This window comes from Lygodium microphyllum, chromosome 13, assembly GCF_053477565.2.
Source record: "Lygodium microphyllum isolate KBCC chromosome 13, Lygodium_microphyllum_v1.1.10, whole genome shotgun sequence".
Classification (NCBI taxonomy): Eukaryota; Viridiplantae; Streptophyta; class Polypodiopsida; order Schizaeales; family Lygodiaceae; genus Lygodium; species Lygodium microphyllum.
In genome coordinates this window covers 64,829,623-64,843,717 of record NC_141147.1, presented here as the reverse complement: position 1 = coordinate 64,843,717, position 14,095 = coordinate 64,829,623, and the positions used below count along the sequence as shown (strand labels likewise).

Genomic DNA, 14,095 nt, shown 5'->3' with positions numbered 1-14,095 from the left:
AGTAAGGGATTATTAGAACTCATGTCTTGAGCAATGTTGAAACTTCGACATATATCCTGGCCGAATGGAGGAAGTGTTAAGTAAATTTTGCATGGAATAGCACTGTTTTTGTTGATGGATCGAATAACGTTCTAAATGCTTTTGCATTAAACTGATTGTTGGGATGTGATCTAGATGATTATTCCAAGTGCTTGTGTTTTAGCAAGGGTCAATAACGACAAGTTGCCATGGAAAATAAAGGAATGTTTCCTTGGAAGATGACATTAGGCTGATTGCCTTGATTGTGCTTGATTTTTAATTTGATTAATTAAGGAATGATATTTTACACGGGTGGATCATCTCCAAGGTCACTCTGCATCTCAATCCAAAAGGGCAGTGCTTGATTCACGGGCCGAAGGTCAAGTGGTGAAAAGGCCAACCACGAAAAGTGTATCTTGCTCATAGGTTGCTTGGGGTCAATGGAGCTCTGGACACCCCTTGCCGAGTCCGAAACGGAATGGAGTTGAAGACTACCGTGAGCCCAACGTCTATGGCATTGGAAGATCCTATTCTAGATAATTGATAGAAATTATGGTGCCATGTGATTTAGATTGGGTACTTCTGTTGGATAGAAGGGATACATAATTTCTCATGTATGGGCAAGAGACAAAGATTAACTGGAAAATAAGTTAAGGAACTTTTTTGTCAAAAGGACTGCTTGTTTTTTTTTGTGCGTTGATGTTGTAAATTACAGGAATGAACCCTGAGGTGGTCCCTTAGTATAGAGGCCAGATCATACATGATTTTTCGGATCTCGAAAGATGCTCAAGTAAATGAGTCTTCATTACCGTTACTTGCTCTAACGTAGCACACCTTAAGTTATCATGCATATCTATTGTGTGGAATCTCAAAGATCATGAGAACAATGAAGAATATAGTTCATTTGGGGTACATAACATTCTTGCCAAAGATCCATGAATTGAGAGAAGGATTCCACCATTTGCAATGATGAATGCCTAAAGTTGATATGAGTAAAAAATGGTTCATGAAGAGTCATTTCCAATCAGAATATAATGGTTCTCAATTTTTTATGAGTTGCTATACCATATTGGACCCATTTATAGATCATATGCATATTTTCAAGAGTGTTGGCAGCTTGTTATGGGATTGTATCACGAGAAGAAAGAGAGATGTTCTGGGGGTAAGGATGAACTTGAAAAAGATAGGTGAGATGGAGGCATATTGGCCACAAACAAGCTATGATCATCATGTGCAATTACCTCATATTCCTTTGGTCCTATATCCACTAAAGAAAAACACACAATGAAGCAAATTATCAAGCCTATCCACATGATGAGGATGATGCGCTCTCTCAGGTTTGCATTTTCTAAAGATGACTAGCTAATAGGACTCAAATCCCACAATTGGTATGGATGTGTTAGGTTTATATAGGCCGTAATAGTCACTGACTCGATTAAGTGCTTGTATTTTCTATTTTGTATCAATCTAAAGTACATAATGTGTTAAATTTGTGGCAGTCTATACTAGCAATCATGATCGTAGGTTGTCTCACTCCAAAGATATGTTTGGCGATTTATAAGTTGTCAAAGTTAGTGCAATGAATCTCGCAAAAGGAGATAAGGGCATCCTCTATTGAATCCGCAAGGCAAGGAGTGTGGCTGTGGTTGCATGACTAGAGCTCGAACATGCTATTCCGGGTTTGAAACATTGGTCTTAAACCATACAATTATAAAGTCGAAGTGCAAAATGCACATGTTGGGCATATGACGTACCACAAAATTTCCTAGATCATTATCTATTGGGTCATGCTTAGATAAACAATTTAAGAGGCGGATGCCTGTATAGTACAAGTAGAGAGATGTTCTAGTTCATGTGCAGCAAAGTGGCTCCATTCATGTAGCGTCGAAGCACTTGCATACGAGATTTGATTCTTGCAGAGAAGCGTGTATGTGTTCTAGTAAATAGATTGGCAACTGGAGCTAGTTTCCAGATTATGGGGGACTCGTATGGTTATGCCGCAAGCACATTAGCATGCAGCATAGTAAATCGCTTTTGCTTAGCTATAAAAGTAGTCTGCTTTTCACCATTTACATGCGGCTAGATGGGAGAGCAATGGCCAAAATATCCTAGGGCCTTCAAGCAACAAGAGTTGTTTTGCTCATAGTCTAATAGTTGCTCCATTGGCGTATCTTGCAGATTTCTTCAACCGCAAGGGATCTGATTCCACACTGTTACAATTGGTGGTTATGGTTGATTGTTGTGTTTGGGATTATGATGTCGGTCGGGCAAGTGCTATATTCATGAATGATTTTGTTTTGCTTCTCGGCCAATGATGCATATATGTCTCCAGGACTCAAAGTGGAGGGTGTTGAGAAATGACAAATGATGTATGCTCTAGGAAGAGCTGTCCTGAATCCCATATGTACAAATAGTACATGTTGACTCCGTATAAAGGGTGGTACACGACATGGGTATAGTACACAGAGATTCATTCATCTCAGAGTGAATGAACCAGTGATTGATCTTAACACTTCAAGTTGTGAGGATGAGATTTGGCTGCAAGTAGCATCCACCTTGAATGATGTATCTGCAATCACTATAGAAGAAGATGAAAGAATGTGGGTGAGGGGCCCTATAGACTATAGGAGTGAGTATCATTGTTCTGAGATGAGGAGTGATAGATGAGACAATCCAGCAAGGTCCATGTATCAAGAGTACCTTTGATAGGGCCTTCATTGTCAACCAGATGTTCATGAGGAAAATTACAAACATAAATATGTAGGCAATTTAAAATCCGTACTAGATTTTGGTCTATGTATTGCTTTTTCAATAACATTGAATTCAAAATTTCCATACAATTTGGTTTTTCAGCCGAGCTGTTCAATGGCTTTAGATAGTCTGTACAGCAGTCCAGTTTTGCATTATTTTGCAAATACCAGAACAGGACACTAAGTTCCAGACTGTGATGTAAAATGTTGTGGATGTGACCTAAAATGATTGTGGGCTGCATAATATTACCTGTTACACCTCTTTTCATTTATATGCGGTATTACAACATTATAATGTACTATGTTGTATTACGGAGTGTCATCTTTGGAATGTACTATTTTGAATTCTGTCATCTTTGGACAAGTAAGGCTATCTGTTGTAAAGTGTAGCTGTGCTCTCCATTACAATGTTTCATAATCCAGAAGTAACCTAGCACAATCTGATCTTCCAATATGTTGGAGCTTTTTGTGCAAGGGAATGTAGGACTGTGCACATTAGACAATGTTCCAGAATATGAAAACCACTCATATGTACTAAAGCTAGATGTCCTCCATCCACCATTAGACAAATGTTGAATTTAGCCAAGACAGATGGATCAAAAAGAGGACCCTTCGTATCTGCAATTGGCATCCAAAACTATCTGGTAGTGCTGTTATGAGAAAATTCAGAGCAATTGTACTACTGCCATCAGAATGTAGCCATGGAGACAACTTGCATGTAAATCATGGAGGTTATAGACAACAAAAGGCAACAATATCAAACGAGCTAGGGACTCTTTTAAGCAAATGCTTTTTGCTAAGGTAAAAAGGATCTGACGAGAGCATCACACTAGCACTGCACAGCTGGCAAGAAGGAGACTCGAGGCTTGCAATCTACAGAAAGCAAACTTGTAATCTAATCCTATCTATGGGCAGCAGGCTTGCAATCCATCGTCTGATGCCTGGTTTACTGTACTGATTTCTGTTCTGTGATGTGGTGTGTAAAGGAATGGAAATTTGTGGATGTGGTGTTTACGGGGATGCCAAGACAGAGGCTCCTAATACGGGTTCAGCAGTAGCAATTCTGTAAAATACTAGGTAATGTAAGGGACACACAAACACCAACTGGGGAGCATGCTACTTGGGGTACAAAACCCAGTTGGACAGCATGCTACTACGTAATACAGTAGAAAAGCAGCCCCTAAGTTTCAGAGAAACCTGACATTTGGTGCTAGAGAGCCACACCCTCCGATTTTTAGGGTGACAAGGAAGGCATTATGTTGTGATAGGCTCTATCCGCATCTTAAAATTTTTAGATAGAGAGCCAACAAGGCTTGAGACGGGTACTGGAAGCAGCAATTATAACAAAAGACATGGCCTAAACAATGCCTCCGTAAGTGAATGAATTATCTGCCATCCACTATGGTTTGATTCCCCATGCTATGAGCAACAACAAACAATTGCAATATTGAAACTATGGCAGAATTAGACCGGTACCAGGAATTAATTGCTCTTGTACTAGAGTTGGCATTTCTAGGGAAGTTTCGTCATTCTGATTCCTAACAGAAATGACGGACCTCTACATACATGCTCATATAGTGCCCGTTAGTTCTTTGCATACATGCTGACATATTGCCAATCATTGTCGATTATTGCAGGGCTGCCATCATTGTCAAGTATTGCAGGACTGACAGGGTTTACAAACTGTCACAGATTTGCCATCATGTATGTGTAAGTAGCTCGTCAGAGAAGTGGTGGAATGCTAGAACAGAAACATGTAGTATTGAAAACGGCCTCGAGGCATTCCTATTTATCCAATGCCCTGTGTACTTACTATTCTTTCGTTAGGTTTCCATGTCGAGTAACCTCTCTCTATTGTCAGGACTGTATCATTATGACAAGGGCACAAATCAGGATAGAGTCCATTTAAGAGCTTTCCCTGAGTGGCATCTGATACTGGCATTGAGAAACTAGCGACAGCTACTCACCTACAAAAAAGATGCTCAAAATGCTCTATCACATAGATTGTGTTCTAAACAAACATAAGCTTATCCTGAAGATAACAGCATAATCTGGAAGCTGCATGATCCTGTAAAGCATAATCTGTCCTACATCAAAAAGAATCAGTTGTCTTATTACTGAAAAATAGCACATTTGGCATGTTGCAAGAACTACCGTCCCCTGCCCCACGCATATAGAGGCTGCTGCAATCGAGAGAACGCTACTATGATAATTTACTTATACGACAATTAGAGTTTTCTGACTAAGGTTATGTTTTGAAGTGCATAGCATTTTGCAGTTTTGTTTATGTTTTATAGAGTCCTTTCTGGGGGATCGATACCGTCCTTGCAAAATGTCTCTCATGTAATGTGTTGCTACTTGCCATTGTTGGCTTGCTTGTTTATGTGCATACATGCAGTGCACTGCATGAATAGTAAGTCATAGATGGAACAGCAAGAACAACGGGAATACACCATAGTGGAACCCCAACTGAGAAGTCGGGGCACTCAATGTAGCATTGTGGGTCAACATCCAAAGATTCATTCCATGATTCAAACTATATTCGGATTGTTGTTGTACATTGGCATACAGAAATGCAGGATGGGGACAGCAATCCAGCATTGACTGCAGCTAGTCGCCGTAGCTCCATTGAACCCCCATAGCAACGACCACTGCTTACATTTGCACCAACAGCGGTACTCTTTTTTTCCTTGCATTCATCTGTCCTTCGAGAAGAATCCTCTTTTGTTGTGTCGTGGAAGGAACACAGTATGATTTGATGACTACTGCTTACATTTGCACTAACAGTCAGTACTCTTTCCTTTCCTTGCATTTGTCTCTCCTTCAACAAGAATCTTCTTTTGTTTTTTTGTAACAGGAAAAAAGTATGATCTGAATACACATGCGCAAAAGGGAAAAGGTTGATTTTCAAGGGTTATTAGCTTTGCAAGCTGCACGGTGTAATTTTTGGGTCCGGTGATTGTGAATCCCCCTTACAGAACTTTTAGACCCAATTGTCCTACCAAAGAAGCTTGAGTTATTGTTTTCAATTTAAATTTAATACAAGTTTCTTTTTGGGGCTAGGATAGAGGAGCCAACACATGACGCTTGGGAAGAGCTCAATCGAGAGAAAAGCCTAACCATAACCACAGTGTCAATGCCCGTGTATGGCAACAAGATAAAAAACTCGTGTTTCAAATAGTAAGGTTGATAAGTCAGGACAAACGAGCATTGAAAAGAAACGTATTCATAGGACCATTCCAATGACCGGTTTCAAGCACTCTAACCTCCAATAAGAGGGCTGTACTTTCTCCCCCATAAACCACTGAACCATCAGACCCCCTCATTAACAAAATGCTCTTATACGAATGTCCATGCCATGCCTACTAAGAAGTTATAAGAGGGAAGTGAGTCAAGGGCTGGAGGTGGGAATGAGTAATATGCAGCTGCTGTGAATTCGTAGCTGTCTTGGGAATCTTTACCATGCAAATAAAAACTGATCCCCCTCATTTAATTATTCAAGTTATCTTACTGACACCCTCATCCAATTCCTTAGCTTTTCATAGCTGTGGGCTTCCCCTTCTTAATCTTTCAAGTTTCAAATCCATCAGATTTTCAACAGTTTCAAATTGTGACAAACCAATCTTTGGGCCAAGTCGATAAGAAGCTTCACAAAGATTCAATAGCATATCTATCTTTGACATACACTATCTAGACAAACAGAATTGCAATTCAACAACCTACCACGCCCAAGTTAAAATCTTTTATATTGGCACATCTGCATGCAGTTAAAAACCCATATACAGTTCTCAACCATTGTCGCATGTGGGAGAGAAAAAAACTGAGCTGAATACCTACTTCACATTTATTCAAGACGAGTTCCCACAATGATCTTACTCAGAAAGAACAATCATATTAGGTCAGCATACAAAAGAACTATCATATATTAGGTCAGCATAGATACATATCAATTGTTTTACAGATAATACAAGTCATCATTGCACAGGAGCCACTTAAGATAGCTTGGGTCTGGTAATGTATACAAACATTGTCACATATGTTTGGACCATACAAAACATCTATGTACTGTAAAAAGATCTGGGCATCAACCTTTTCTTGCGTGATTTAAAACCAGCTGCAACCTTTTGCATTAAAACTGGTGCTACATCATCAGTTGTCAAAATACTCACCACACCAACTGAAGCTTGCCCATGGCTGATTGTCCTTCCCTTTTCATGTTGCTCACTCACTGAAACGTGTGGACTACCTTCTTCAGTGTCAACATTTTCATTTTCAGTTTCCAAACTCCTTGGCACACCTGGCCCGCCCTCTTTGATCTCCCTAGGCTCATCATCGGCTGCTAAAATGTTTGTCACAACACCTGAAGCCTGCCCATTGCTGGGTGCTGTTGCTTTTTCATTTTGCTCACTCATTGTGACACGTGGACTGCCCTCTTTGAGGTCAACAATTTCATCTTGCAAACACATGAACACACTTGGCCTGCCCTCCTTGTTCTCTCTAAACTCGTCATCACTATCATCTATAATAATCACAGAGCTCTTTTGACAGCATTCCCCTTCGTTAGTGTTGTTTTGTCCTTTCTTTTCCTCACTCAATACTGCAGAGAAAGAAACTTGACAAATTAAAACTTAGCACGGCAGTCCAAAATATTGATGGATCCTAAATTTATCACAAACCTGAAACTTTGCCTAGCAGTCCAACTTATTGATGGATCCTAAATTTATCACAAACCTGAAAGTTGCCAAAAGCCAAAAGCCAAAAACCAAAAACATGCAAGCTAACCTTTCTTTGGCTCTCTCTCCTGGAACCCGATTTCCATGTAAACATCTTTCATTACATTAGAAACTACAGCACCTGCACTTTCATGGCAGCTCTCAGTATTATAAAGCTCTTTTCCTGATCTTTGCTTTCTGACTGACTCATTTGACATTTTGGAAGTGGAAATGCAAGACGTATCTGCAACAATTGTGCAAAGTATTTAGTTTGCATAAAACTTTCGTATTTCACTTAAGAAAACCCTTTACAGTAACAGCTTGAATATATCATGTGTGGCACTTTCAACTGTATTAATACCCAGCATACCCAGTGCAATAAAGAATATCATTTCAAAACCAATAAGCAAAGCAAAAAAAACCCCACAAAGATGGAGCCAGAGTTACCACAGTAGGAAAGCCTTATTTGGAGAAGGAAATACAGACAGATAAGAGTAGATAAAAAAGCTAATTTTAGAGTAGATGCCAAACATGGCAAAGAATTGTGAGTCAACATGGTTGTGGGCAGCTTAGCCTCTCACAGTTAGTCTCCTTCAGCTTGAAGGACACTGACCACTCACTGAGTGTGAGCAGCTTGGGCTCTCACATTTGCACCTTCTCTCACATGTGACATTATTGCTGTCAACAAGCACCTTTCTGCACAAATTTGCTTCAGCTTGATTAAGCCTGGTTGCATCTTTGAAGTGTTACTCAACTGAGGTTGAAGCCATGCATCTTTCAAGACCATTTATCATGTCTCCAAGTTCAAGCTTTATGTTCAAAATTCTTGAAGCTGAATAGCATTAACAATGCTAGACCTGATTGGAGTATTTGGTGCACCTTGCTACAGGTCAGCCATCTCATAGGTGGCATTCTAGAATTCCCACTCGAATTCCAACTGTCAATAAATGAAGCGATGCAATAACATCCAAGGAACTAAAATCTCTTCAATAACATAACTAAGGACATGCTTGGCACAGAGATGACTGGCACACCAGACAACCAAGAGAGACATAGTAAAGAGGTGGGTTTTGTAAAAAAAAAAAATGAACTTACCCTTCAAAGTAACCATCTGCTCCCAAACTGGTTTCTCAAGTTTACTTGGAGGAGTTGTACACTGAGAAGAAGCCAGGAAACCCATGAAGCTCTCTTCAGGTTCTGCTATGAGATTTAAGTCAATGTTTGGCCTAGTATTGCTGGATAAGGTGTATCCAGGAGGTCTGAGCTTGAAATCATCAGAAATCACATTCTCAACTTTGGGCTTGGGTGGCCTTGCAGTCTCTAATGACAATTTAGTATCTACATCCAAAATGCAAAACAATGCCTTTTCAGAGGGAGATATTTGAACATGAAAACTTCAAGGAACGGTCTACAGCCTTAACATACATCACTACCTAATGCAGAATTTTCTTCTTCGGCTATCGTATGCATCTCAGCAGCTGCTGTATCTGGGTCAGGCATGTGTTCTACCTGAACATCACTTACATGTTTGCTGACAGCAGGGCTGTGATGCCTTTGACAATGAGCATGACATTTGTAGACATGGTTCTTACATAATCTGATCCTCCTTCTCTTTCTGCTGTAATAACTGTGTGTCAAGTCTTCAGAGTCCTGCATTACTGGCAAGTAGCTGTCATAGTCACAATTGCAGCTGAGAGGAGATGCTCTGCTACATTGAAAAGCATATGCCCCTGAATGTCGACATCTTTTTTTCTTGCCAGAGCATGTACAAGGACAGAGGCCATCATTTGAGAAGCCGGTACTTTCCTTACAGTAGTTTCTATGTGATTTGTAGCAACCATGAAAGAGAAACTTCCCAGAGACACAATTGTCTTTACTTCCATCCCTTTGACACTTATTACCAAAACTGCACCTAGGGGACCCTTCCTCCTCATGTCTGTGCCTCATATGTGAGCACCAGCTGGCATGCAGGTCCTCACATTCCTTTCCAGTATAACTGTGGCAATTGTTCCGATCCAGACTTATACTTCTTCTTCTGCAGCTATTACTGCCGCTCCTACTCTTGTGTCTGCAGCTGCTGCCTTGGCTATCACTTCTTGTTTGTACTTTCATCAGCTAATTCTTTACAAGCTGATCTGATGGAACTTGCACAAGCACTAATAATGGTCCCTTCCACAGGCCCAGTAAGATTTTACAGCCTGAAAGAAAAGAAACAGTTAATGGTGTTGACAAGGGATTTTATAAACTCTTTCACAGTAAACTACAGTCTGCCAGATCCTGTAGAAGGGTATCAATGTTATGAAAAGAATGAAATGAAATATACCAGAATATTCCTTGAAATCTTTGACATACAAAACTTTGCATAAACGACATGTACAAGTGCTAATGCAAGGCACCACAGAGGCAGTGGCAGTCAATTCTGTTGTGTTGCCCACCATTAGCATCCCTCTTTCACCTGGAGGGCCCCATTTATGTTTTTCAGCCCACTTATTAGAGAGCACCATCCTACAGAGGAAAATGGTGCAGACCTAGTTTGATAAATAATAACAAGCGTATCTTGAATTGTGCCTTGATTAAACTCATTACATGGACTGGTATTTTGCACCAGAGAAGTGCTTATAACAGGTTTAATGTCCAGAGAAACCTTACTCACACAAGGGCAAATTTTTATAGCAGAATTTGCACGAGCAGATGTTTTGATTTTTTGGCTTCCTCCAGCTAACTGTTTCAAAAAGGTGAAATTAACCTCAATATATAGTCCAGAGTGCTCAAAAAGCGCACCCCATCCCAATTGCCCACACAATTCCAAACGATTTAATCAGTAGCATCATTGAAAGCATCGCTATTCATTGTCTCTCAGCCCTGGTGGGCATTTTAGTTGTCAAAAGAACTTCCATGTGTAGGTAAGTATGTGCCTGCAAAATGACGTGTTGAGGTGGTAAACATGTTTCTTATAAACATGTAGATTTGGTAAATCTCAAAGAGAGACGTTGAATGAAAGCATTTGAGCTGAGCTTCTCTTGTAGGTCTATAACATTCATGTTGTCAGTGATGCAGAGAAGTAGAGAAACAGCATGCAAATGAAGCATAGTAATTTTGCATTTTGCTTTAAGTTTTTCCATAGCATGTTTCTGCGTTGAGTACTGTCAGAAGGGATTACCAGCTTAAGCGATTACTAGCTTTCTCAATTTTCTGAGTGCCCAGTTTCTATACAGAAAACACTACGCTTCAATAATCAAATTTGAAACCCTTAAACAGACTTTTACCCCTCTCGGTAAAGGCAAAGCATAAAGTCATGAGACGTTCTGCGTTGAGTACTTTCAGAAGGAACTAAAATGTCTTCCATTAACTAGTTTTGTCCGTCTTCCGATTAGCTAATTTTCACAAAGCACTGTGCATCAACAATCAAATTTTAAACATTTGAACAGGCTTTTGCCCTTCACGATAAGGCAAATTATTGCCACAGTAAACTCCCAAAAGCTACAGATAATAATTCACCAGAAGTGCTACTCTAAAATTATCTTCGAAAAGAGATTATATGTACTACTTTGAAATTTGAAGGTTACTAATGCATCCAAATTGGACAAAAGAATTCTGTAACCGTTTTCCTCTCTTATACTTTTTTCCCAATAAATATTCTTGTGTGTATCCGGGCACATATGTGATGGGATAGTGCATCATCCGCTTCCAATTTACACACACACACACACACACAGAGACCTCAAATCATCATCCGCTTCCAATTTACACACACATACAGACCTCAAACCTTCCTGATGTACTTCGAAATGATCTCCTTGTGTTTGAATTTGGCAGGACCGTGCATGCATCAGGGCTGTGAGAGAGTAGTACGTCGCCTAGGGAAAAGGCCGCCATCTTCTGTCCATTTTTTCTGCATTTTTCTTCTTGAATGTGTCCTTGACCACGCAACCGTAAAGAAGTATCAGAGCCGCAGGCCGGGACATGGCTGCCGCGTCACCCGTGGAGATAGTGAGAGCTCGCAGGCTTCGTCACGGGAGCAGTGCCTTGAAGACGGGGGCGCCATGCAGCAGCAGAAGCTCGTCGGCGGGGGCCATGACAACGCAGAGCGTTCCTTTTATTCCTCGTTAGCTTTTAGGCCAGCTGGGAGGGAAGGAGACAGACGGAAGGGGAGAACGTGCTACGGTGCTACCTCACAGAAGAATGATTCCAAATTCAGACAGCCACCCTCAGTGCTATTAAGTGCCGCCAACCCCCCGCCCCCCATCATCCATGCTTGCTTCCCCAAACTTAGGGTGAGCTGGACGTTAGACAACACAGACAAAGATTGACTAAGGATGGTAGGGCATACTCAGAACCTTCAAAAGTAAAAACTATTGGTATTTTCAGGCCAATTGTAGAACAGGTGGGGAATAGATTCTACCTTGTTGGTTGCATATGGGGCACAGTCCATTACTAAATCATGGTTATGATCATCCCTGATTCTTTATGCTTTCAGCAGCTTGCCATTAGTCCATGTATTGCATTTCCAGCTCATGGACTTCTTCCAATGAATGCCACAATACAAATATATTGATATACTCATATTAGCCAGTTATCTCTAAACTATCAATGTCATCAACACAATGCCAAACTCCATCAATTGTCTGCAGACTACATCACTACATTTCACTACAAAGTCGGTGACCTATGCCACCAATTGAATAGCCACTTTAGTAGAAATGTTGTTGCTCTCTTTAATTGATGCCCTCCTTAGGCATCTTACACCAGTTGACATGTCACCTGTCACTCCTCAAAGCTTGCTTTGATAGACCTCTCATTAGTCCATAAAGCTCTAGGGGTTATCAACCACATTAAGCATGAAATTTTGGGTTTGATCATAGGTAGCCACAAATTGCTAAATTTATATATCAACTGTTGAGGGCTCTAGTTGATGTGTCATCTATCATTTAGCTTATACACAAGTTTATTTGCATGTATTTGCAAGTCAAATAGTGGTAGGAGAGGTTTTCTCATGTTAGGCACACTCCTCTATAATTGAAGGGGAGGTTGAGGTTGATCACAACTCAAAGGTGAGGGCCCCATAGGCTGGTCCTACTTCTTATTAAATCCACATCAGCTTGGTTTAAGCCGAACTTATTTTTTAGATTCTATTGTTAGTCATGTCCTGATATTGGGAACCCATAAATTACCCCAAACTTGGCTACCTTTCCTATAGAGTTTGCAAGCTTTGTTCAACTCAAACTTTGAGATAGAGTTGTGGAAAAAGTTGAACTAGACAAAGTCAATTGAGGCCCAAGGTAAGGCGAAATTAGGGTGTGGAGAAGGCACAAGAAGCTTCTTGTATTTGAACCATGCTTCTCGAATGCCCTTTGTTATTCCAAAGGATTGCTTGGTTTTTATTTTCACTGGGCTGAGGATAACAATGAGAAGGGTTAAGCTCTTCCATCTAGGACACCCTGCTAGATAGAGGAAATTTGTTACATGGGGGGCTTGATGCAGGTTTTCTAAAGCGATGTCATTCTTGAGGCACTTCGGGGATAGGGATGGTATCAGGTTGGCCATTTGGTATTCCTTTCTGATGTGTATGTTGGCTTTGTTGAGCAAGGTTCTACTAATGTTTAGCAACTACAACATTGTGAGCCCATGGGGCTTCTTTGAGACTCTCCCCTTGGTTGTTGGGGCTTCCGCCAGTGCTTCTTGCCAGTTGTTCTTGAACACCTCCCAGGCCGAGGGATGTCCAACTTCCCATTGCCCATTGGTTGTTTCCCAAATTGCTCCCCTCTCCTCTCCCCCGAAGGTTATGGGCTCCATTGCCCAAATATTGTGTAGAGAGCCATGAAAGAGAGGATTACCAATGATGTTAGCATATGAGCATTACAAGGACCCTGCCATCCTTGGTTCTTGAAAGAACAAGGTGGGGCGTGTTTGTTGCATGATGGGGGATGAGATTATTCCAAACCAAGGAAGGATAGGAGGAAGATTTGGTGTATATTTGGCCACCTCAAAAAAGACTCGTGGCATGCTTGGAAGTGACTCCATTTGTGTGGTAGGGAAAGTGTCTCCCCCACCCCCTTGAGGGGGAAAGATTCTCGATGTTCGTGAACAATCTCAATTAGATCATTACTACAAAGGAATATGTGATTCGTGTTGTTAATGTAGCTTGCAACCAAAGGAATAGGGAATTAAAATGAAACTCTATTTTTTCCATCCAAATTTTCAATTGACCATTATGATGCTTTAAGAAATGGGCTACAGTCTACATTGTACAATACCTCATAATGCCATGCTAAGTGCAAATAGCAAGGTTGCATGTACCAAAATTTTATGTGGGGGGTCCCACATGCACCACGTGGACCCCCCCAAAACCTTTTGGTAATAATATTAGATTGCACATTTTGGCACTTGGATTCAAGTTGGTCTCTCTATGCTTTTATACCTCACTCCACTAAGGGTGGTGCCACTCGTGGACCTACTCAACTTTCTCTAGGTCCAACAAGGCAACAGCTTGTCATCCAATTGCATATCCTCCAGACTTCAAACCTTCAACTTTCATTCAAAGTCAAATCATCGGGTGGACACATGCTAGTTACCTCACTCATCAAGTGGGAATCTATGGGGATTCAATGTCCTAAA

The 14,095-nt window shown here is 40.8% G+C and overlaps 1 protein-coding gene across 11 annotated transcripts; it reads right to left on the bottom strand.

Moving 5' to 3' along the window:
- Nucleotides 1–6,673: 6,673 nt before the first annotated feature.
- On the bottom strand, nucleotides 6,674–11,795 carry LOC148026714 (uncharacterized). Of its 11 annotated transcripts, none has more exons than XM_087691201.1 (7): nucleotides 11,243–11,795; nucleotides 10,130–10,395; nucleotides 9,804–9,935; nucleotides 8,914–9,678; nucleotides 8,576–8,818; nucleotides 7,551–7,724; nucleotides 6,674–7,365 (listed from the first exon to the last, which is right to left on the bottom strand). In XM_087691201.1, exons 4-7 carry the CDS (start codon nucleotides 9,590–9,592, stop codon nucleotides 6,827–6,829), a joined length of 1,635 nt encoding a protein of 544 aa, XP_087547327.1. In that variant the 5' UTR covers nucleotides 9,593–9,678; nucleotides 9,804–9,935; nucleotides 10,130–10,395; nucleotides 11,243–11,795; the 3' UTR covers nucleotides 6,674–6,826. The 11 variants fall into 11 exon arrangements, with proteins under 11 accessions (XP_087547327.1, XP_087547328.1, XP_087547333.1 ...); XM_087691202.1 differs by having other exon boundaries at nucleotides 10,134–10,395; XM_087691207.1 differs by having other exon boundaries at nucleotides 10,130–10,202.
- Between the last annotated feature and the right edge of the window lie 2,300 nt (nucleotides 11,796–14,095).